Source organism: Crotalus tigris, unplaced genomic scaffold (genome assembly GCF_016545835.1).
Source record: "Crotalus tigris isolate CLP2741 ecotype Arizona unplaced genomic scaffold, ASM1654583v1 scf7180000024337.5909745, whole genome shotgun sequence".
Lineage (NCBI taxonomy): Eukaryota > Metazoa > Chordata > Lepidosauria > Squamata > Viperidae > Crotalus > Crotalus tigris.
In genome coordinates this window covers 5257756-5280061 of record NW_024100507.1, presented here as the reverse complement: position 1 = coordinate 5280061, position 22306 = coordinate 5257756, and the positions used below count along the sequence as shown (strand labels likewise).

Genomic DNA, 22306 nt, shown 5'->3' with positions numbered 1-22306 from the left:
CAACTGCGTAATTGAAATGCCTATACTTGGTACAGAAATGCAAACATTTTAGTTTAAATGACGGCAACATTCATTTGCCTAATCTCTAAGTGCTTCTTTGTACATAATTTAGAAAGGATTAGTTTCAGATTGCTATGGTAGCAGTTTAACTGAGATGCTTCCAAAATAAAATAATAAAGAGGTTCTCTTTTCAATGAGTTCAGTAGAACGTGTTTTCTATATATGGCATTTAAACATTTAAATATTAAAAAAAATATCAGTAGAAAATGTAGGCTTCACCCTCATTATGGAAAGTGTATATGTGATCAGTTTTGATTTTTTTCCATATTACATAGATCCTCCAGATATGTGCTCTTTTTTCTACAATCTTTTTAACAAGTTTTCTCTGCTTCTATATGTCTCTGAACGTTAATGCTGACTGATCCACATTTGCTATCCTGAAAGATCATAGTATTCTTCATTATCTGGTTCTCTTTTCCCAACAGGATTAGTTACTCTGGTCACCTACAGGTTAATTCAATGTAAATCATAGTAGGTATTTGCTTGGGCCCTGTATATATTCTCTGATCATATTGATTTTATACATTAGAGAAGAATGCTAGAGGTTAAAAATGACTCTTTCTGGGGAAGAACTAAAATCAAGATCAGTATACTACACATCTAAATAAACATATTATTTGGGTTAAGAATACTGTATTACTGCTTAAAGAAATTAGCAAATGAACATGAATATCACTAATATAGATGCAGCACATGGCTGGAGGAAAAATGTAAAATTTCAGAATGAATGGATTCCATCACAATGTTTGGATTACAGTATACAGTAATAATAAAACTGCCTCTCATATCAAATCTTTGAAGGCTTTTCACAAGACAGCTGTTTGTACATTATTATTCACATTAATGTATAATAAGCGTTTAGTTTGTTCAAGACTGTACGTCATAGTTGATGGGTACCAAACAGTATCTATATCAGAGAAAATCAGAATTAAATCCCTCAAACTCTCCACTGTACAGTAACATGAAGATTATAAAAATACAAATTTGTACAATGAGGCTTTTAAGTGTCTTTATCCTTTATTGTTTTGTAATCATTTTCCCCATACCACCCATGTGTCTTGCTCCCTCCTTTGCCATCTGGTGTCAATGATTTTATTTGTTATTGATTTTTTCCACTCTATTCTATGATTTTAATGTTTTAATGCTTACTGTTTTGTATGCCATAAGCCACCCAGAATAATTGGATATGAGATGGGCAGCAAATAAATTTCATAAATAAATGTATCCATTTTTAGTTGTTTTTAGTTGTGAAAATTTCCAGGCACTTCAATACTTGGGGAACTTTTTCAATGCACATTTATTAAAAAATAAACTGTTTTCATTCAATATATTTTATCAGGAAACAGTTACGGAACATATAAACTATTCCTATGTTAATAAATTTTCATTTTTATAATTACTATTTCAGTTCAAAGGACACTCTCAGTTTCTAAAGATCTCTTTTATCTTTGCTTTGAAAAATCCATGAAACTAAACACTCCATCTTCTCTCAACACCCCCTACCTGAGTTTGCAATGAGGGAGACAGATTTTATTATAAACTAAATCTTGATTGACAATGTATTTTGATTATCAGCAATCGGGGACCAAACAACAAAATTCTTCTCACAGATCAGGCAAGTAATACCATTTAATGACAACAAATGAACAAGTTCAGAAAATGGAGTGTTGGGTGATGTTGCAAATTAAAAGAAAGGACAGGAATATTTAAACATTATTTTCTATTAAAGACTGTTAAGACTGTTATGCTATATAAAATGATATATAGACCCTTAAAATTTTAAATGTTAAAATAATACTTTTAGAACAACTGACTTCTTATATTTTATATACATTTGAAATGGTAAATTCATATGGGCAATATTTTCACATATTATGATAGCTTAATAAAACTCAGTGATGTTATGATTCATTAGGTGACATTAAATAATAAAAATACTTACTGAATCTTCATCTTGAATCATCTGTACTAAATTATCAAGTACAGGAGACAGATTTCTGAAGAAGGCAGCAAGCAAGAGAAAAAAAGTGAAATTGCTTACTTGTCTTACATTTTTTATTTTTCAAAAAAAATGAAAAAATAAAAATAAAAGTCTTACTTGGATTTCATGTTGTTAAAATTTTTGCCCAATGCCAAGTGTCTTATTGATCGATTTTTACTAAGCCAGATTATAAGTGTTGAAAGATCAGACTCAAGGCCTGTTAAGAATTAGATTGAAATATAAAATTAAAATAATGTTTCCATGGAGAATCTTTTCAAATGAATTTGAATTAACCATACTAAAATTAGAACATATGATCCTGTTTCCAACAGTAAAGTTGTTCAGTGATACATAGCAGATAAAGAGAGTTGGAAGCCATTGAGTTGTTCACCTACAACTTCCCTGTGTGTGAGTCCAATTGATTTCAGTGAGATTCTTCATCCAGGATGGCAGATTTGAACCTCTATAACATTTCTAAGATGTACAGGATCACACTAGGCATTTTTATAGTATGCTTAATCATAAATTATTAACTATTAGGAAATAGACAATTTTAATACCACATACATAGTATCTAAATCAGGGGTAGGCAACCCAAAACACTCAAAGAACCACTTGGACCCATTTTCTACCAAAAACAAAACATTGGGAGCCACAAAACCCTTTTGATACACTGCATATATCCTTTTTTACCATATATATATATATATATATATATATATATATATATATATATATATATATATATATATATATATTTATTTATTTATATGCAGGAAGTTTCTCAGACAGATGTCTAATTGATTACACCTTGACATTTTTAAGTGCTATACTGCAGTTTTTACTTTTTACAATCTCTTTTGCCTTGCAAAAGAGGAGCACGAAGCTGAAAACACCAGCCTGAAGATGATGAATGGGACTTCGTCGAAACGTCGCCAAGACACTTCCAATTTTACGCGGGAGAAAACCCAAACCAAAGACCTACATACAAACACCCGCGAAAACCTCAGAAAACACACACACACACACACACACACACACACACACTCCTGCTTTCTGCTTCCTGCAGAGACGCAGCAAAGGGAGGAGCCACACCCAAAAAGATTTTCAGCTTGTCGGAGAACACAGTGAGTCCACTCTTTTACACACACACACACACTCCTGCTTTCTGCTTCCTGCAGAGACGCAGCAAAGAGAGGAGCCATGCCCCAAAAGATTTTCAGCTTGTCGGAGAACACAGTGAGTCCACTCTCTTTTACACACACACACACACACACACACACACACACACACACACACACAAGCAGGGAAGCACAAGTGCCTCTCTCTGTCTCTGTCTCTCTCTGCAAATGGCAGAGGAGGCGGGGAGCCATAGGGGAAGGCTCAAAGAGCCGCATGTGGCTCCGGAGCCACAGGTTGCCAACCTGTGATCTAAACTATTCCATGAGCAGCCGGAGTAATGTTGCCTAAAAACTATCCATTGTGACTTTTGGTAATTAGTTTAGATTAAACTGGTGCACCACTAGTGCACACTATTATTATCCTACATTTTGATAATCTCTTTAGCTATTTTGCAAACCACAAAAGGTTTTATCAGCTAGAACCATTTTGCTTAATGCCAATACAATCATTTTGTATGATTCATATTCTTTAAACAGTTCTTTCTTCGTACAATATTTGAATCACTGTCAATATGCTGCCTTACCATTGTCTGAAATATCAAGGCTGGCAATGTTATGAATTTCTGCTATGCATCCTTCTAAAACCTGTGCACCAGCTGATCTTAGCTGGAGGAAAAAAAGAAAACATTAGATCATTTAGCAGCTAGACAATGTGGAACAATTGACTGAAATGTTACAAATATGTAGTACATATATCCACTAATTGTTAATATGTTATTTAACCAATTTGACATTTAATAAGGCATATATAATACAAATGATAAATGCTGATTAAAAATAGTGTAATTATTGTCCTCTTAAGTAACACCCTTTTAAAAGAAAGTCTCTAGCAGTTCCCATAGATAGTCCAATGGTCTCCTGATCTAAACAACATTCAGGTTTGTGCCTACATACCAATTCCCAAAGTTTTTCAATCTCTTTAATCAAGATTTAATTATACTCTACATGACTCTTGGCCCCCAAGCTGCTTACCTGACACTCAGTCAATTGAAACAAGAAAAAGAGAACAAGCAGAGCCATACAATATTGCGATGAATTCTGAAGTGCAAGTATAAATCTGTACTTCAGTATACAAAATAAAGGCCTCTCTTGCATTGGGAAATATCAGGGTTCATGAGACCACCATCAGAAGAACAGTGAACAACAATGGTGTGCATAGCAGGGTTGCAAGGAGAAAGCTATTGCTCTCCCAAAAGAATATTGTTGCCAATCTACAGTTCACAAAAGACCCTGTGAATAAGCCAGAAAGCTATTGGAAGAATGTGGATGAATGAGACCAAAACAGAACTTTTGGCTTGAATATGAAGTGTTATGTTTGGCAAAAGGCAAACAATGCATTCCAGCATAATAACTTTGCCCCATCTATGAAACATGGTGACGACAGTTTTATGATTTGGGCTTGCTTTACTGCCTCTGGACCAGATCAGCTTGTCATCATTAACGGATATATTAATTCTGAATTGTACCAGCAAATTCTATAGGAAAAAGACAGGGGATCTAAACAGGAATTGAAGATCAAGAAAATGTGGGTCATGCAACAGGACAGTGACCCAAAACACACAAATATATGATCAAATAATGGTTAAAGCAGAGGAAAGTTAATATTTAGAATGACCAAGTCAAAGTCCTGATCTTAATCCTGTAGAAATGTTGTAAAAGGACCCAAAATAGGCATTTTGTGCAAGGAAATCCACCAATAATTCTGAGCTGAAGCTGTTCTGTAAGGAGGAATGGCCTAAAATGCACGCCTTATCAATAGTTATGGAAATGCTTAGTTCAATGTTCCAGTTATTACCAAAAGGCTATACCAGTTATTGAAAGCAATAGTTTGCCTATTCTTGCCACACTCAAGCATTAGCCTGTATAATTTTCCTCAATGAATAAATAACAATGCTTCTGATTAATTTGTTTAGTTGGATTTTCTTTGCCAATTTTTAGGTGTTGTGTGTGGAAAGCAGATCACATTTTAGCTTATTTTTATGTAGAAATATTGAACATTCCAGAACCTTTAACCACTCTTTAGCTTCCCAGCTCTTTCCTGTTTCTCTGATCTTGAAAAAGCTATGTAGGATTAGATGTGGTTAGTATTTGGATGAGAGATCACAGGAAATCTAAGAGCTGCTGATTAGGCTGGGAATTAAAAAAAAAAAGGTGCCAATGGACAGTTACATTAAGATACTATGTTCTACCTAGTAAAGATAGGATGAAGAATGAGGTCAACTAACCCCAAATGTCACTCTTTCATAATTTAGATTAACAATGAATGAAGGCGAATATATGTGTCCCAGGATAATGGGATAGAGAAATTCCCAGAAGATGGGCTCCAGCATGAGTCTGAAAGCTCGGAAGACAAAATCTCTGGTCCTGGTGACCAACCCAGATTGGACCCTGCTAGAATAACAATGAACACTACAAAAGTTGTTGTGGCTTCTTTGGAATTATGATGAAGTTTTCTGCAAAAATTTCATTCCACTTTGGAATATTAAACAACGAAAGCCTGTCATTTTTAAATAAATAAAATTGTACATATGCACTTGGGAATTCTCAGCCTAGTAGGGATTTCTAGAAAAAGGCAGTTTAAAAATTGGTATATTTTCCAGTTCTATCACAGGAAATAGCTGGCAGTAATCATAACTATTCTTTTGACTATAACTGTTTTTTGACCATTCATTCTAAACCCATTATGCTGTGGCCAAATATCAGCATCCAGATCTTTATCAGCTGAAGGCATGGAAGAAAAAACTGTGTAATGGATAGGCAGGAAGTGAGATGCTTAAGGGTAAATAATTAAGAGGTTGCTAGTTAAGCCATGATGTGTACTTACACAGTGACCAAGCTAAAGGAAGCAGAAAGAAAGAAAGGAAAAATGTTAGCACTGAGGAACTAAAATATTTTATATATTAAAATTAACAATATACAAAGGAATGAAGCTTTGGTTCAGAGTTAGTATGCTAGATATTTGTTGCTGGATATATTTGAGATAAATTTTTTTTTATACATTTCAGTGATGAAGTCCTGAGAATCTGGACAAAGAAATCTGAGCTGCTGTGCTTTCTGTTTGATATGCATCCAATCCTCAATAAGGAATGGATTTATATCAATAATTAAGTGTACTTTGCCATTTTATCTGAAGACACTAAATGCACCTGTGATAAAAAGGTTTCACAATAACTTAAGGAGACTTTACACTTAAGAATACAAGAAACAAAACAGATTTATACTAGCCAATAACTGCAAGAAAGATTTTAGTTTTGCCCATGAACTTCTAATTATTTTTTTAGTGCAGACTTACATGTAGAATCAAATTTTCTATCTGAATCTTTCCTATTCCAAAACAGAGTGCCATATCTTGCTGCCGTTCATGCATGCAGTTGCATCAAAGACATTCAGGTTTTGTAAATTCAATGTATTTTTAAAGACTAAATAATAATAATAATAATGATGATGATGATGATGATGATGATGATGATGATAATAATAATAATAATAATAATAATAATAATAATAATAATGTTGGAAGGGACCTTGGAGGTCATCAAATCCAACCCCCTGCTCAGGCAGGCAACCCTATACCATTTCAGATAAATGGCTGTCCCGTCTCTTCTTAAAAACTTCCAGCGTTGGAGCATTCACCGCTTCTGGAGGCAGGTTGTTCCACTGATTAATTGTTCTCACTGTCAGGAAGTTTCTCCTTAGTTCTAGGTTGCTTCTCTCCTTTATTAGTTTCCATCTGTTGCTTTTTAATACTTTTTAAGCATGATGACATGTACAAAGTATAAGGAACATATATCTAAGGAGGGCAATATTATTTGTCATGGATGCCATTTGTAAATATTTCCTACCTCACAGTTACTCAGATCTAGAAACACCTCCTTCAAATTTTGATTACAAGCAAGACCAAGTAGGAGAGCTCTGAAAAATAAATTGGAATTATATGGAATACCGCTGTAAAGTTTACTAAATCAGCAAATCAGAGAAGTCATTTCAATTATATTGCTGTTCTTTAAGAATATAATCATTTGGTGTATTATCCCTTATTTGTAATCTGAAAGGAATATGCTAGATAAATAATGCTATTTCAGGGTAAACCATGCAACGGAGAACTAGAGAGCTTCAAATGCACAGAACCTCAAGCTTTGCTCTGCACCCAAATTTTCTTCTTTATTTCATGGTTTGAAAATTGAGGAACATAGCAAGCAAAGTCTTGTATGTTGACATAACAACAAACAAATGCTATAAAAACATCATTCTGCAATGTGTTTAATCTTCTAAATAAAGCCAAAACATTTAATATTAATTTAATGAAGTGCACTACACTTAAACTGTTAACAGTACAAAAATATTCAAATACTTCAAAAAAAATAAATAAGCAACTTAGGATATAAGATGGAAAAACTGCTATATTTTATAATTTATAAAGCAGAAATCAAAGAATAAACAACCCTGTACAGTAGGCATGTCAACCCACAGCCCTGGACAGCTAGTAATAAGGCCCTACAAGATCATACATTTTTAACATTATTATATGATTTATATGGCTGGATGGAGTCACTGAAGCAGTAGGTGTGAATTTAAATGGACTCCAGAAGATGGTAGAGGACAGGAAGACCTGGAGGAATGTTGTCCATGGGGTCGCGATGGGTCGGACATGACTTCGCAATTAACAACAACAACATGATTTATATACATTAAATATATTATATATTTTATATGCAGCCCAAGACAATTCACTCAATGAGGCCCAGGCAAACCAAAAGATTGGACATCCATGCTGTAAAGTATCCCATAGGGTTTTTTCAATTTGAATTAAAGATTTTTACTACATAAATAATGTGTTAAGTTGTCATATTCAAATGTAGGTATAGGACTGCTTAAATCATAACCCTTTCTCCTGTGCACGAGTGAAGACTGGACATCAAAAGTCAAGTCAAAACAAATTCATACTGAATATTTCACTTCTGACATTAACTCTCCATGTGAAAGCCAAATAACTTTTCTCAAGTTCACAAAATATATCAGTCATTTTCCTAACCACAGTAAAGTTTTCATAAAACACTTTCCCAATGAAATAAAACAAAGTCTTGAAAGAAAAAAATGTTTACTTACTTTAGAGGCTCAGGTGCAAGTTTAGTTCCTGAAAGGTTGATTTGCATTAAAGCAAGTGAACTGCTGAAAAATTGCTTGAAGGATGGCGGAATTTCCTTGCTCTTTCTTTAAAGAAGATGGATTTAAAAAAAAAAAAACAGGTCATATTCCATAACTCAAAAGATCTTCAAAGCAGGGATAAGAATCCCCAGTTATTATTATTTCTCATAAAAAGGCAACGGTAATTATACATAAGAAAAATTAAAGAGCTACATATATTTTATACAATATTTGAATAATATTCATTAACCACTTTTAATACATGGATCAATGATCATAGTTGGATGAATGAATTGAAAAGAAACTTAAACCACAACTTTTCACGTAGCCACATCTCTTCACTATGTATAAACACTGCAAGACATGCCTGCCATGTCAGTGTAGGAAATTAATATATTTGAAAAAATTCAAATTGATGATGAATTATTCCTAGCTCTGTGTTATGGAAAAATGGCAATGTTACTTTACCATCAAAACTAAAATCCTCCATCAGTCACCATAGAAGGATGATGTATCCATTTTGATAAAAGGATGCATACTGGAACTAAAATGCTCCATTAAATTCAGTACCATGCATTAGAAGACATATTATAAATTCAGAAGTAAATTCTCTGTACAGATAGTCTTTGTCTTACAATTGTAATGGAGTCTGCCCATCAAATTTGTAAGTCGGGATGTCATAAAATAGGTGACTGACCCAAATTTATGACCTTTTTTGCATTAAGCAAATGCTGCAGTTATTAAGCAACCACCACAATCATTAAGCAAACCAATTGCTTGCTATGGGCTGGTTTTGCCAAAAACATCATAAAATGTTATCATATGACTGTGGGACTTTGTAAATGGCCCAAATTGCATGCTGGTTGCTGACTGTCTGACATGCAGCCATATGACAGTGGGGAAAAGGCGGTTGTCAAAATTACAGAACTGGGTTGTAAGCAGCCCTGGAGAGGTCCATCATAATTATGAATGGTTGCTAAGTGACTGGTTGTAAGTCAAGGACTACTTTTACAATTAAGTATGCCCTTAATCTATATTTTGAGACTGAACTAAGAGTTTAGTTTCTCATTTCAATGAAATCCTCCATTGTTTGGTTTTTCAAGCCAGAGGATGCTTTGAATCTTAGTGTGGGGTATGTGCTTCACAGATATACCTGTATCTACTAAAAAAGACCTCTGTATATGTCTGTGTCTGAGTGTGTCTGTGTATGTTGATAAGTTGAACTATGGATTACTTGGTGTTCTCTGAGCTTGGTTGTTCTCTTGCAGATGTTTCATTACCAAATTAGGTAACATTATCAGTGCTGTTCATAGTACTGATAGTTCTTGGTAAAGAAATATCTGCAAGAAAATAACTAAGCTCAGAGAACACCAAGAATTCCACTTATAGCACCAAATTCATGCCAAAGCATAATATTTTGAATGCTGACCTGTGTGAAAAAACTGTCCTTGATAGATTTAGGATGGCAAGATGCTGAAGGCAGCCATGAAGAAGTGCTCCAAACACCTAAATCAGAAAGGAATAAGATATTAAGTATGTACGTAAAACAATTTGGAATATAAAAGTGGGGATTCTCTATAATAAATTAATAAATATTACCATGTCTAATGCACATTCTGTATTTGATAAATCCAGATGAATTATGGCATTTGGCTGAGCCAAAAAATTACACAGGGACTAGATGTGTAAAAGAGAAAGAAATAAGTTTAGCTTTCTTATTACTTCTATTTTAACTCTATGAACTTAAAACAGTAGATAAATAACTCATTTTTTAACATATGGACATTACAAAATAGCTTATTTTGGAAGATCAACAACCTCAGTGTTAAATAATCCATCCACCATTTTCAACTAATAATGATTTTTAATTAAAATAAAATATTAAAGTATTATTCATCTTTCTTTTTTCTTTTTATCTTTTGTCTTGTATTTATTTACTAAACCAATAATGAAAGAAAAAAATAATTGTACTGTCATACTGTATCATCCATCTTTCCATCAAATAGAATAATGTTCCCTTATCATTTAAAGCCAAACATTTGCAAAAGCAAACAAGAGTGCCATTTATTTCATCTGCAACAAATAATTTTTTTTCTGGCTAGCATGTCCTTTACTATGTCCTTCACCTAGGTGAAATACAGCACTTTATCAAATTTGAAATGTCCATTCTTGGCAGAAATTCTGGAAGTTGCAATTTTTCACAACTATTAAAAAAATCAGATGGAAAAAGTCTGATTTATAAAATATCAAAATTGGAACACTTACTGAAAGATCGTCACCTCGAAGAATATTTCCTGAGAGATCAAGGTGGGTGAGAGTGGTAGCTAACAGCTGGTTGGCACTCAGTGACTGTGAAAGGCTGTTCACCCCTGTAACAAAATGACCAAAATTGCTTCTTTGTCCAGTAATGAATTAGTGTATTTCCTGCAAATTTCCATGACAAACTGATTGTTTTGTTCTGAACTTCATCAAAAGACTACTAGACAAAAGACTATATTATTAAAGTTATCCAAGAGTAGGCTCCAAAATTATGTCCAAAAAAAGCACAATTCCCAATCTCCTACAGAAGGAAAATGATATTGTTATACCTTACAGAAACAAATAATAGTTTGTGTGTTGTTTCTGCAAGCAAAGTATAGCTGCTTCACACAAGCCTATTTTAACAGTGCTTTGAGAAGAAGCAATAATTTCTGTACAATCATCCCCTTTCAATCTCGTAAGTACAAATATTAATATCAACTGATCTTCAAAGTATGTGTAACTCACAAATGAATTTTAAAAACAATAAATAGATGGCAATGTCAAGACTGTAATTAAATACAATAGGAATACCTTCTACACAAGCTACTGAACTGGTCTAGTCTGTCCCATTAGGCTTTGATGAGTAGAAAAAAATCAGTAAGAATAAGCCTAGAAGGGTATTAGCAGAGAGCTAATCATATGGTTCATTAACTGCTTTTACATGTCACATTAAGGTATGTCTACTTAACAATGGTCTATTGAAAAGATTGATTCAAATGAAACAAATCAATATATGGCTTGTTATTATATGACAAATCAGGTCATTAAATATTCTATAGGAGAAGTGTGTCTGCATAATTTGATATGGATATAAAGATGTTGCAAATAGAAAAAACTCAGAGAGGAAAAAAGGATAAGCAAGATTCAATGGTAATCTTAATTTGTAATAATGGTAGCTAATCTGTAACTATGGGTCTCTGAAAGGTCATCAGTGAATTTATAGACATGCATCCATCTCCATTAAACTAGTGGGAATGATCAGAGCAAAGGTGTTAGAGGAAACACAAATAATGGAGGGTAGATAAGTAAATATTGTGAATTTACAAATTTACAAATATTGTGAATTTACAAAATTTACAAAGAACCATAGTTATAGGCAAAATGATCTGTGTGATTAGGTCATTTATCAGTTATCAGATTGGAAGTAGAAAGCTAGGTATATACCGTAAATGCCGGCGTATAAGACGACTTCCGCGAGTGCTGAAATCGGCGCCAAAGACGGGGGTCGTCTTATACGCCGAGTCGTCTTATACGCCGGAAATACTGGTAGTTTCCGGCGTATAAGACGACGTTCTAGGAATGCGGCCCGGCTATAAAGACGGGGGTCGTCTTATACGCCGGGTCGCCTTGTACGCCGGCATTTACGGTAGCAAAGATAATTCTGCTACCCTACTACTTGGATCTGAAATTAATCAAAGATAAACAATTGTGACAATAGTGGAGCTTAGCAAATGTTACTCCTCTCAAGAATGCTGCTAAGATCACAGAGCTTTCAGGTGGATGGAACTTAAAAAGCAGGCCTCCGGAATAATAAAAGTGTAAGACGATAGGTTCAAACTGTTTGGAAAATAGAAGTGGCAGTCATTTTCATTTACAGAAACAGGAGAAGCTCAAAGCATGAAAATAGAATAAATATAGGAATTCACAATTCAAGAAGCAGAAAAATTATTAATACTATCTCCTTGTGCCTGAATGAGAAATCAAACCAAATACATAAACAATAAATACTGATTTTGAAATAATCTTCATTAAGATTATGATACACAATGGGAAAGACAGGAAGATGTAGAGGGTGTGGTCTGAGTAGCTCAAAGAAGCTAGAAGAGTGTTCTGCCTGGTGATATGAGATGCCTATGCCTGGCTATGAACCAATCCCATACCTATACCAAGGAAGTAGAGTTGACCCTCTCTGGCTGTAACTGGAAATAATAATCACAAATTACAATGAAGGAACCCAGGTATCTGTGGAAGTCAACTGCTGAAGTGACAAAAATGGAAAAGAGATCATCCCGAAATGGAGTAAGACACTTAGAATGCTTCATAGATAGATCTTTCTGCCCTGTCAGTCTTGGAACTAAGGAACTGTTTGCCAACAAATGTTACGTTTTCCATATGGATTTGGATGTACTGTATTAAATCGAGGGTTTACAAACTTAGCAGCTTTAAGACTAGTGTACTTCAACTCCCAGAATTCCCTAGCCAGCCCTACTGTCTGGGGAATTCTGGGAGTTGAAGTTGTCAAGTCTTAAAGTTGCCAAGTTTGGAGACTCCTGAGTTAGATCAGTGGAAAAAAGCTATGTACTGTGACAGAACAACAGATGGTCCCATTTGTGAACTAAGTCACCTGCATGTACATAACAGTGCTTATTTACTGCTTGCTGTATGGCTTCAGCTTAAAAGATCTTTAAAAAATTGTGTACTTATTCTCAAGTGCTTAAAAAAATAAATTAGCTGATTTTTCCCATAGAAAATTTTAGTATCCAGTGAGACAGTGTTAGTATCACAACTGAAATCCAAGCCACTGTAGAATTTTCTGTTATTGCCACCCAATTTCTTGCCTTTCTTATTCATACAGGAAGTTTATAACTTACACCTGGTTTCTCAGCGACCATTTAACGCTGTGACGGATGAAGGGTGTTATATACAGAGCAATAGTACAATTACAGTCATCTAAAACTTTGTCTTTCAAATTATAATGCCTCACATAAAAATTCTTGTCCTGTATACAAGCCATTCCCAAGACTATCTGGTGCACGAGGAGACTATAGTTAAGTCAAATTGTGGATAGTCGAAGGGGGTCCTTTGGGACGAGCTACTGGAGGAAGCTTGAGATGAATGGAGTGACAGTCTTCTCAGGTATGGGAGTGCCTGGGAGCTTGATACAACTATTGAACTTGGTGAACAGAAATGTTCCATTTAATGTGGAGAGGGATGGAGAAAGATGGGTGTCTCTTGGCCCTTATGGACCAAGAAAATAACACACCAAATACAGGATTCTTATTGTGTCATAATGATGTGCAAAAAGAAACTGATCACTTTGAGCCCTTCAGGGAATGTATAATTGTGCTGTTCAGGATGTAATAAAAATAAACTGAACTTGAGAGGACAGACAAAAAGGATCCTGAACAAAAATGCCTATGAGAACAGTTACTCCCATTTTCTCTCTTTAACATAGAGTTGAATATCATGTGTATGGAACAGATGACTAGAAGTGGAAAGTCTAGTTTTAATGGGCCAGTCAGCAGTGTCAAATCTTGTGGAGAAAGTATTGGTGAAGCAGACTGGAAAACTTCTCAAGATAAAGTGACTTGAGTAATTATGCATGCTTGATTTACTGCTTAAGATTACAGCTTAAAATAACAAATGGCTTGCCAGAGATTGGAGGATCTGGTAGTGTTGCTATGATGAGAAATTCAGTGTGTACTGTCCTGGTGTATGTAGTGAGTTGATTATAGCCAGGTATTGGAAATGGTAAAGAGTCTGAGCAATAGAGCCTTTAGGTGCTGAAATCACCATGAATCTAGTCAAGTTATTACTGCCACGGAAGAAGCAATTTTTCATGGACTTGTTTAGTAAAAATCAACATTGATAGCAAGATTATACAATATGCCCACCTGTCAAATATATCAAGTAGAAGGAATCCAATGGTGAAAATGCATTGCATTAATTTTGCATTGCACTGCATAATTTTGGCTGCCACAGACAAACAGTAATGTGATGCAGGATACTGTTCAAGCTTATTATTTATCTTACCCTTGGAAAGCTATGAAATGAATAAATATTCAATAGAACCTAAAAAGAAATATATTTCATTATAATTAAGCACAATTATGTTATATACCTTTAGGTGATAATGAGGTTTTAGATAAATTTAAATGCATCAGCCCCTTTGGTAGTTTGGCAAACTGAATACTTAAGGAAGATACTCCTGTAAAAGAATAAAAATGAGGCCCACATCAAAAGTGAAAACATATTTGCAGAGTAATTACTTTTTACCTTATTTAGTTTTATTTATTTATCTAATTAAGTCACTGTTCCAAAGTGGGGTGGGACAGAAGAAGAAGGCTATTTTCCTGTACTCCACCAGTCTACAACATACCCGTCCCCTCTTTCTATGTTGATATGATTCTATTGTTACCATTTGTGCTCAAATGGTGAGTTCTCACCATTTAGTCTAGTTTACTGGAAACTCAAGTATATAAATACAAAACAGCAGCCTAATAGCACAAAAATTGGGCTGTTTGGCCAATTAAAAATAGCAATAACAATGATAATTTGTCCTCAACATTTAACTTATCTGCATATTTGTGTTTGTACATACATACATACATGCATATCTCCACAACATAGGCTTTAATAAATATTTTCTCCTCACTAGAAAGGGTGTCTAATATAGATTCCTCAGCATACTAATTACAGTATAAACTCTTTAAACTATATTGATAATAAAAAACAAATGTATGGACCTGAAGTTAACTTGCCAATATTCTTTTAGGCCTTTATGTTCAAAATATGATTATGATCAGATTTTACAGAAAATATTTTTGAATTAAATCAGTGGAACAGTTTGTACATAAATAAGTTTTATTGTTATAGCAAGGTTTCAAATTATTCAAAATGGTTGTTGTTCTGAACAGAATAAGTGCTAGTAAAAATAAAATACACGTTTATAATATTTCTATCTACTACTCACAGAACCTATAGCTAGCCCTCATGACCTGAACATAAAAAAATGTCCATTATGACACAAACTTTATCCTTTCATATTTGCATCATGTGTTGCATGCTGTTAGGTAAGGATTGAAGACTGTATTACAACATACATTCCCATATATATTCATATCCCATGTAGTTATTAAGCATCATCTGTCAACAAACTACCATAAAAGATTATAGATATATGAAAGAGGAAAGGTTCTTCATTAACAATTGTAAGTATTTACAATGCAGTAATAGAATCCATAATATTGTTTGATTTCAAGAAAAAAATGAAAGAAATATACTAATCCTCCTATTGGGCTTGCATTGTGAGTGGGAAATGAAAGTGTTACAGTACCTCTGTCCTCTAGAGGATTGTTAGCAAGATTAATTGTATGAAGTCCTGAGGTGGGATTGTGGGATAGAGCATTGGCCAACTTCTGTGCAAAATCTCTAAGATATAAAGAAAACCATAAAAGATTATACTGTATTTTGTACTATATCATATTCATGAGTTTTATATGAACTGACTATAGATTACACTGAACTGAAGAGCTTATTTAGAATATTACATTCAAGTACATGGATTTGCACATATGCTATGTTAGCTGAAACGATTTATATGTGGGATATTGCACTAGGTATGGCGAGAAACATAACTAGTGTATTGGGCAGGAAAGATGCCATGTCTACTTTTAATATCCTCCTGTTTTCTACTATTTTGATGAGGTAATAAGCATTAGAATTATACAGCACTTTGAAAATAATTCACACCTGATATTTCATGTGATTCTAGTACAAGATGCAGCTATTTTGAAGACTTGCAGCCAGATGCTACATTCACCCATCACCAATACTCTGAAACATCTGTCTAGAACCAAATCATTGCATACCTCTAACACACATTACTGAGTGATTCAAAAGAGACACGGTGTTTTTATTTTATCTATGCTGCCTAATGGCAAATAAAAATATATTCATACATATCAGCAAAAGTTGCTCAACATCAGATGGATTCTCCAAAGGACTAGCCCACTTAGCCTAGTGGATAAGGGCAAGGATCCCATCATAGATTTACTGTATTTTCTAAAAGGCCAAATCCTATATATACTTCTAGTAAGCCAAAAGGGTAACCCACAAAATTGTAACAAAAAGTAATGCTAATGTCATATTTGCATACTATCACTCCTGGAAAATAAACCTCAAATAATTATTTTGCAATTGTAACAAAGCTATCCACAATAAAACTATGGTTGGAAATAACTGCAATAGATAAATATGCCAACACCGTTTCATGCTGTTAAATGCCAATAAATATATTACAATACTGCAGCTTCAAACTTACAACTTCCTCTGATGTTATTGGTTTTTATTAAAAATGTTAGTGTTGGTTAATTAAAAAGAATGACTTACGTCCTAAGACCAGCATTCTCTAGTACTAGCTCTTCCAATCTACTGGATCTGCTCACAACTCTTAGGATCTGCTCACAAACATCAGTGGACTGTCATAAGAATAATGGTACAACATTAAGAACCAAAGAAAACATATTAGCAGTATAAGAAATTGAGAGTCTGGTGAGGTCGTACCTCTTAAAAGTCTTAACAGTGGTGCAAGAAACCAACAGCATGAATTACAGAAAATTACAGACAATGAATTAATTCATGTTCATTCAGAAATTTAGTCACAAATTCAGTTTGGTGCCCCCTACTACACCACAAAGAACCAAGTTTTGTCAGCAATGTTACCACGTAAGGAAAGTTATGTCCATGACAAAACAAATACAAACCCAGATGTATTTTTAATGTATTTAGTCTTCTATTCCTTTAGTTTGATGTTGGATTAAGTAGCCCAAAATGCATCTAAAGTTTAGTAAGACTTAATCTTGTGCAAATATTCTCCAACTTTATTCTACTATCTATATAAAACTGCCTCATTCAAAATTAAAAATGAATAAAGCGCAGGCAGAAACCTGCACAAAATGTTTTCTGAACTATGTTTTCTATAGCTTCTAAAAATGTCAAATAATTAAGATAATGCAGAAACTGAAATACTTTTTTCCCAGTGTTACAAAGTTATATATGTGGATAGCGGTTTTAGGAATCCTACTGTAAGCTTACTTAAGAATCAGAATCAAAATACAAATTATTCTGCTGATTCTGTTAAGTCCATTTTAAATATGCACACCTACTTGTAAAATGTAATTGTTACCTCCATCTAAACAAAATAAGTTCAGTGTAAACATTTCAGTGACATCTTAAACAACAGTACACTTTGGTATAACTTGGTTTTTTTGAATATAATTTTTTAAAGTTTTCTTAAGACTAGAAGGGCAATTTCCTTATAAAGGGCTGTTTGATTTCCAGACTGTTTAAACAAGGAATGTTCCACTTCATCCTCTGAAATATTTGCTATGGTTAAATGCTTGTCAGTAATATTTGCACAATTTAGTTAATTTAATTGCAGCAGAGTTATTTCTCAAACAGATCTGCTTACATTTTTTTTCTTTTTATTAGGACTATAGTGTTTTAAGAACTCTGGATCAATTTTTTGGGAAACTTTAAAAATGTCTCAAAATACAGTAAGCAAACGAAAGTGATATTTCTCACTCTCAACTCTCTCCCCTCCTATTCATTGTCTACATGAAATCACTGAGTGGAGTCATTTGCCAATCTGAGTTTGTAACATCAGTATATTTATAATAATGGATAAAGTAAAGCCAGACGGCTCACTAGAAGTATTAATAACAAAATTTAAGCTAAAATACTCAGTACAAATAATAAAAAGCAAATGCCATTGATTGTGATCCTTCAAAAAAAGGGGGCTAATATAAAACACAGTGGTTAGATATTATTTGATGATACAAGGATAGGTTTAGAAGAACTAAAAGAAGCAGTTTTCTGACAGATAATCCTGGTGCAATTGTGTCTATCACAGACCTGGGCATTTTATGGCCTATAGGCCACATCCAGCTTTTGGATGTCTCTGCCAGCCTGCATGAGGTTAATTGGAAATTAGAAATCAAATGTAACTAAATGCGCTGCATGGGGCAGGAGAAGAATTCGTGTCGGGTCCAGCTCGTGCTCTTTCATGGCAGCTGTGGAAGGGCGAGGAGAGAAAGCCTCGCTCCTTGGCTGAAGCAGCCTGAAGAGTTGAGGTAACAGAGTTTGAAGACATCAGGTTACATTGGTTCAGCCCTCCATAACAGTCACAGTTTATCCTGTGGCCACTTGGGATAATTAATTGTCCACTTCCAGTCTATCAGGTCATGAAATATCAGAAGGCCTGAATAACTACCCTTCTAATATATATATATATTCTACACAACAAGTTTCCCCCAAACACTTTGAATCAAGATACAGTCATTCTGCATCCTAATACTTACTAACTTTAGATCCTTAGAGGAAAGCTTTGTAAACCACTGATTGTATTCCAGGGCAGCAACTATTGGTATTAAATCTCTAAGGGAAGAAAAAAAAATCATATATTGAAAGAAAAATTTCTAGACAGAAGTAATTTGGGAGGTTGTAGGAACTTTTTTTTAAATTATCATTTTTCTCTTGCATTAACTCCTGAACCATAAGATGACCTGAGTTTTGGCATTTCATTCCTCCCCAAAATAAATGCCTGCTTAAGAAGTGATTTCAGCAGTCAAGTTAAAATGTATTTTTTTATTTCATTTAATCTCATATAGAGCATTTTAATCTGATAAATGGTTCCTTTTATAAGTTCTTCATTCAATTAGAATGAACATATGCTAAATGTTTCCATGCTGACCACAACAAAGCGAGAATTGGTTTCAAAGTTCCTTTTTCATCACTGTTGTTAACAGTAAATGGTCATTAAACAAGGCAGTCACTAAATGACTACCTGTAATATATTTTAACGTTTCACTAGCTCCTTTGAACAAGAAGCTATTTTTCTGATTATGTGAAAATCTCAGCGAGTTCCAATTCATTTCCAATACAATTTTAAGTATTTAATGTCAATGAACCTCTTTCTATAACAATATTATTTCTGACTGATAAAATACATACTGTATACAATAGTTCACAATCTATAAAGATAGTCAGGATCCATACTAGAGGCTTTTAAGCTCTTTTAAGTCAGCTGTTTGAATCAAGGAGCAACTCTACCCCCTCCTTATAAAACTGCATTCCGTAAAGTATGAAGAGCTGCAACTAGAAGGAATACTACTTCACCCAGTGATGTATGAATGAAAGTATTTTCTACTCATGTATATCTCATCTCATAATTACAAACTAATGAAAACCCAGAGCAAGATGAGCCCTTTGCAGCTGTTACAATCCTGCTGAACAAAAGGTTCTTCTGTTAGCACCCAATGAGATCAAAAGATTATTACTGGACAGATAAGTTTTCACATTAGATGACTACCATACACTCTCATTTATTCAGGATCGTAGTATTTACCTGTGGTCAAGATGGCTAAAATCTTGCAAATTTAATTCCCTGGTATCTTGAGTCAGATAAATGGTATCAACATCCTAATTAGATTAAAAAAAAACATAATACATTTTAGAGAAAAACTATTTAATTTCTTAGCACAAATTGCTTATATAATTGATAGGCTCTAGTAAAGGCCTTTTTTGTTTCTTTTTGCCTCAGTAACTACAAGTAAGATTTCCCAATCTTATTTCTATACTTACCCATTGCACTTCTTCCCTATACGGAGAGCCCAGCCAGTCACAAACGCATGCATACATTTGAGAAAAACCACCTAAAAACAAACAAACAAAATCCCACTAACCATTTATCACTGTGTGGAATAATTTTTAAAACCACTGATACACATATCCTAATGGTAAGTTGATTTTATCTCTCTTTGGCACGCACGCTATCCTCAAGCACAACATGCAACTAACTGAACCTACAGCACATTCCTCTATAATATACAGTAGGCAGGATACAGCATAAAAATAGCATCTTCCCACACTGCTCAAAATGGCTCTTCATTCTAACTACACCTTAGGACTAATTATATTTTCCCCCAAAGTGAATCCTACACCAGAAATAGAACTAAGCTTCCGTGTACTGGTGATGCCAGAAACTCCATATTTCAGCTGAAAAAACACACACACTCACCACATGGGCCTAATTCTCCTACAGTTTGACTGTCCCACAGAGTCTGCAGATTAGCCAGCCTGTCTGGGGGCTCCATAATTACTTTCTTCATTATTCTCCTAGAAGCCAGAAGTAAATGCATACATAAATTAGAACATCAAAATGTAGTTTGCTATTTTGTACTTATGTACTTGAACTGCAAACTTCCACTGGGATTGTGTCCCAGATCTGATATTTGAAGGAATTATCCCTTAGCTAACATAACAGTTGACATTCTGTTAGATTTAAGAACTATCTCAACCCTATGTATTTTATCCTTATAAATCTCAAAGCACTCTGCAAAGCTACTTTGCAATCTCAGTGATCTCGTCTCTATAACATTTCCAATTATCATACTATACGGCTACATTTGATTCTTTACAAAAGCTATTTGACATTGTTTATTTTTCGGCTATGATAAGATGAAACATCTAGTAATTAAGATTACACATAATGAACTTTTAAAATCTTCACTGAAACAGCATTGATATTTTTGAAAACTCAATACTTTCTAAACGCTGAATATCACCACCAGAAGCTGCCCCAAAGGCATTAACTGGTATCCTGCCAAAGAAGTTACTGTACTGGTATCCTGCAAAACAGCAGCAATTATAATAGCTGTACAACTCAAGAATGTCAGTTGTTCCCTAGGTAGATATTATCTCCCACTCGCAATATTAAGTCTATTAAGTTTTCATAAGGATTGTGCAGTGCTTTGGATTTGAAAGGGAAAAAATGCTCTGACTTGTACATAGTACTTGCCACTACTTCTTCAAAGCAAACACCTTTTTTCCTGAAAAAATGCTTAACTTACAAAGGAAAACAATACAATTCTGGGAAAAGATGCAGTTGCTTTAAAAAGTAGCCAACAGATATTACACAAGTGCCCCTCCATGCTACAAAACACCTTTCTCTATTTGAATCTAAAATGCTGCATAGCTTTTCTGTTCTACCATTTTTAAGTGGTTTGAGTCAATACATCTGGTATATTATACCAAATAATAACTTGCTCTATGTTGTCCACAGGGCTGATACAAAATGTATGGAAATCCATCTCATTCTATCTCCTTTGGATAAATTTAATAAATATTCTCAAAAATGTATTTAGAAATGTGGAGAAGACAAATCAGCATCACTGATACACCCAAATACAACAGGTGAGAGAAAGAGAGAGGGGGGGGGGGAGAGGGAGAGACTGACTGACTATTTTGGTAAACATTTATACCAAGATGTACCTACACTGGAGACAGACCAGGGAAAATTCTTCTAAGGCATGTTCCAATATGTGCCAACACTTCATGCACATCTTCAGATGAAATTAACTTCATAGAAATGTTGCACTTTTCAGTTTCTATAATCAGCTGCATAAAAAATGGGGGAGACATGAGGTAAGCCTTTATATAATCTTCATAAAATCCTTAAAAATTACAAATCAACAGTGAATAACAGTGCATTCAAAATCAGTTAGAATCTATGCTCATCTTTCTGAAAGGAGGAAGGGCTGCTGACGCATAACACAGGCAGCTATATAATCTGCTATGTCAAGCCAGAATCAGTTTTCTGCCCCACTCTAATCCATGGAAAAACTGCAGTTGAATAGCTCCTGATATTATCAGGACATATAAATATGTGAATAAACCGGTTATCAAAAGATCTCTGATTTACACATTCTGTAAGTGGCTTTTTCAACCTACAGCACTGTTTTTTCTGAATCTTTTTTTTTTTTACAATGGCAGACATCACAAAGGATCTGTGCATCTATATGCTTATTAGTCCTGTGCAGTACCTTGGATATGATTTTTTAAAAAAGAGCTTTGGAAC

General features: G+C 34.3%; 1 protein-coding gene across 3 annotated transcripts in view; it reads right to left on the bottom strand.

The window, feature by feature from the left end:
* CARMIL1 (capping protein regulator and myosin 1 linker 1) overlaps positions 1-22306 on the bottom strand; it is a 136391-nt gene that overhangs the window by 40499 nt on the left and 73586 nt on the right. Inside the window, exons 5-21 of one of the 3 annotated variants that reach the window (XM_039325377.1) lie at positions 21725-21846; positions 20468-20565; positions 20032-20102; positions 19796-19869; positions 18750-18825; positions 16780-16868; positions 15725-15819; positions 14510-14596; positions 10633-10736; positions 9967-10044; positions 9797-9873; positions 8329-8433; positions 7065-7134; positions 6047-6058; positions 3747-3828; positions 2159-2258; positions 2003-2057 (exon numbers count right to left, since the gene is read on the bottom strand). In XM_039325377.1, coding sequence (XP_039181311.1) covers positions 2003-2057; positions 2159-2258; positions 3747-3828; positions 6047-6058; positions 7065-7134; positions 8329-8433; positions 9797-9873; positions 9967-10044; positions 10633-10736; positions 14510-14596; positions 15725-15819; positions 16780-16868; positions 18750-18825; positions 19796-19869; positions 20032-20102; positions 20468-20565; positions 21725-21846 — 1395 coding nt within the window. Of the gene's footprint in view, positions 1-2002; positions 2058-2158; positions 2259-3746; positions 3829-6046; positions 6059-7064; positions 7135-8328; positions 8434-9796; positions 9874-9966; positions 10045-10632; positions 10737-14509; positions 14597-15724; positions 15820-16779; positions 16869-18749; positions 18826-19795; positions 19870-20031; positions 20103-20467; positions 20566-21720; positions 21847-22306 lie in introns of those variants that run through there. The other 2 variants (XM_039325379.1, XM_039325378.1) reach the window with 2 other exon arrangements.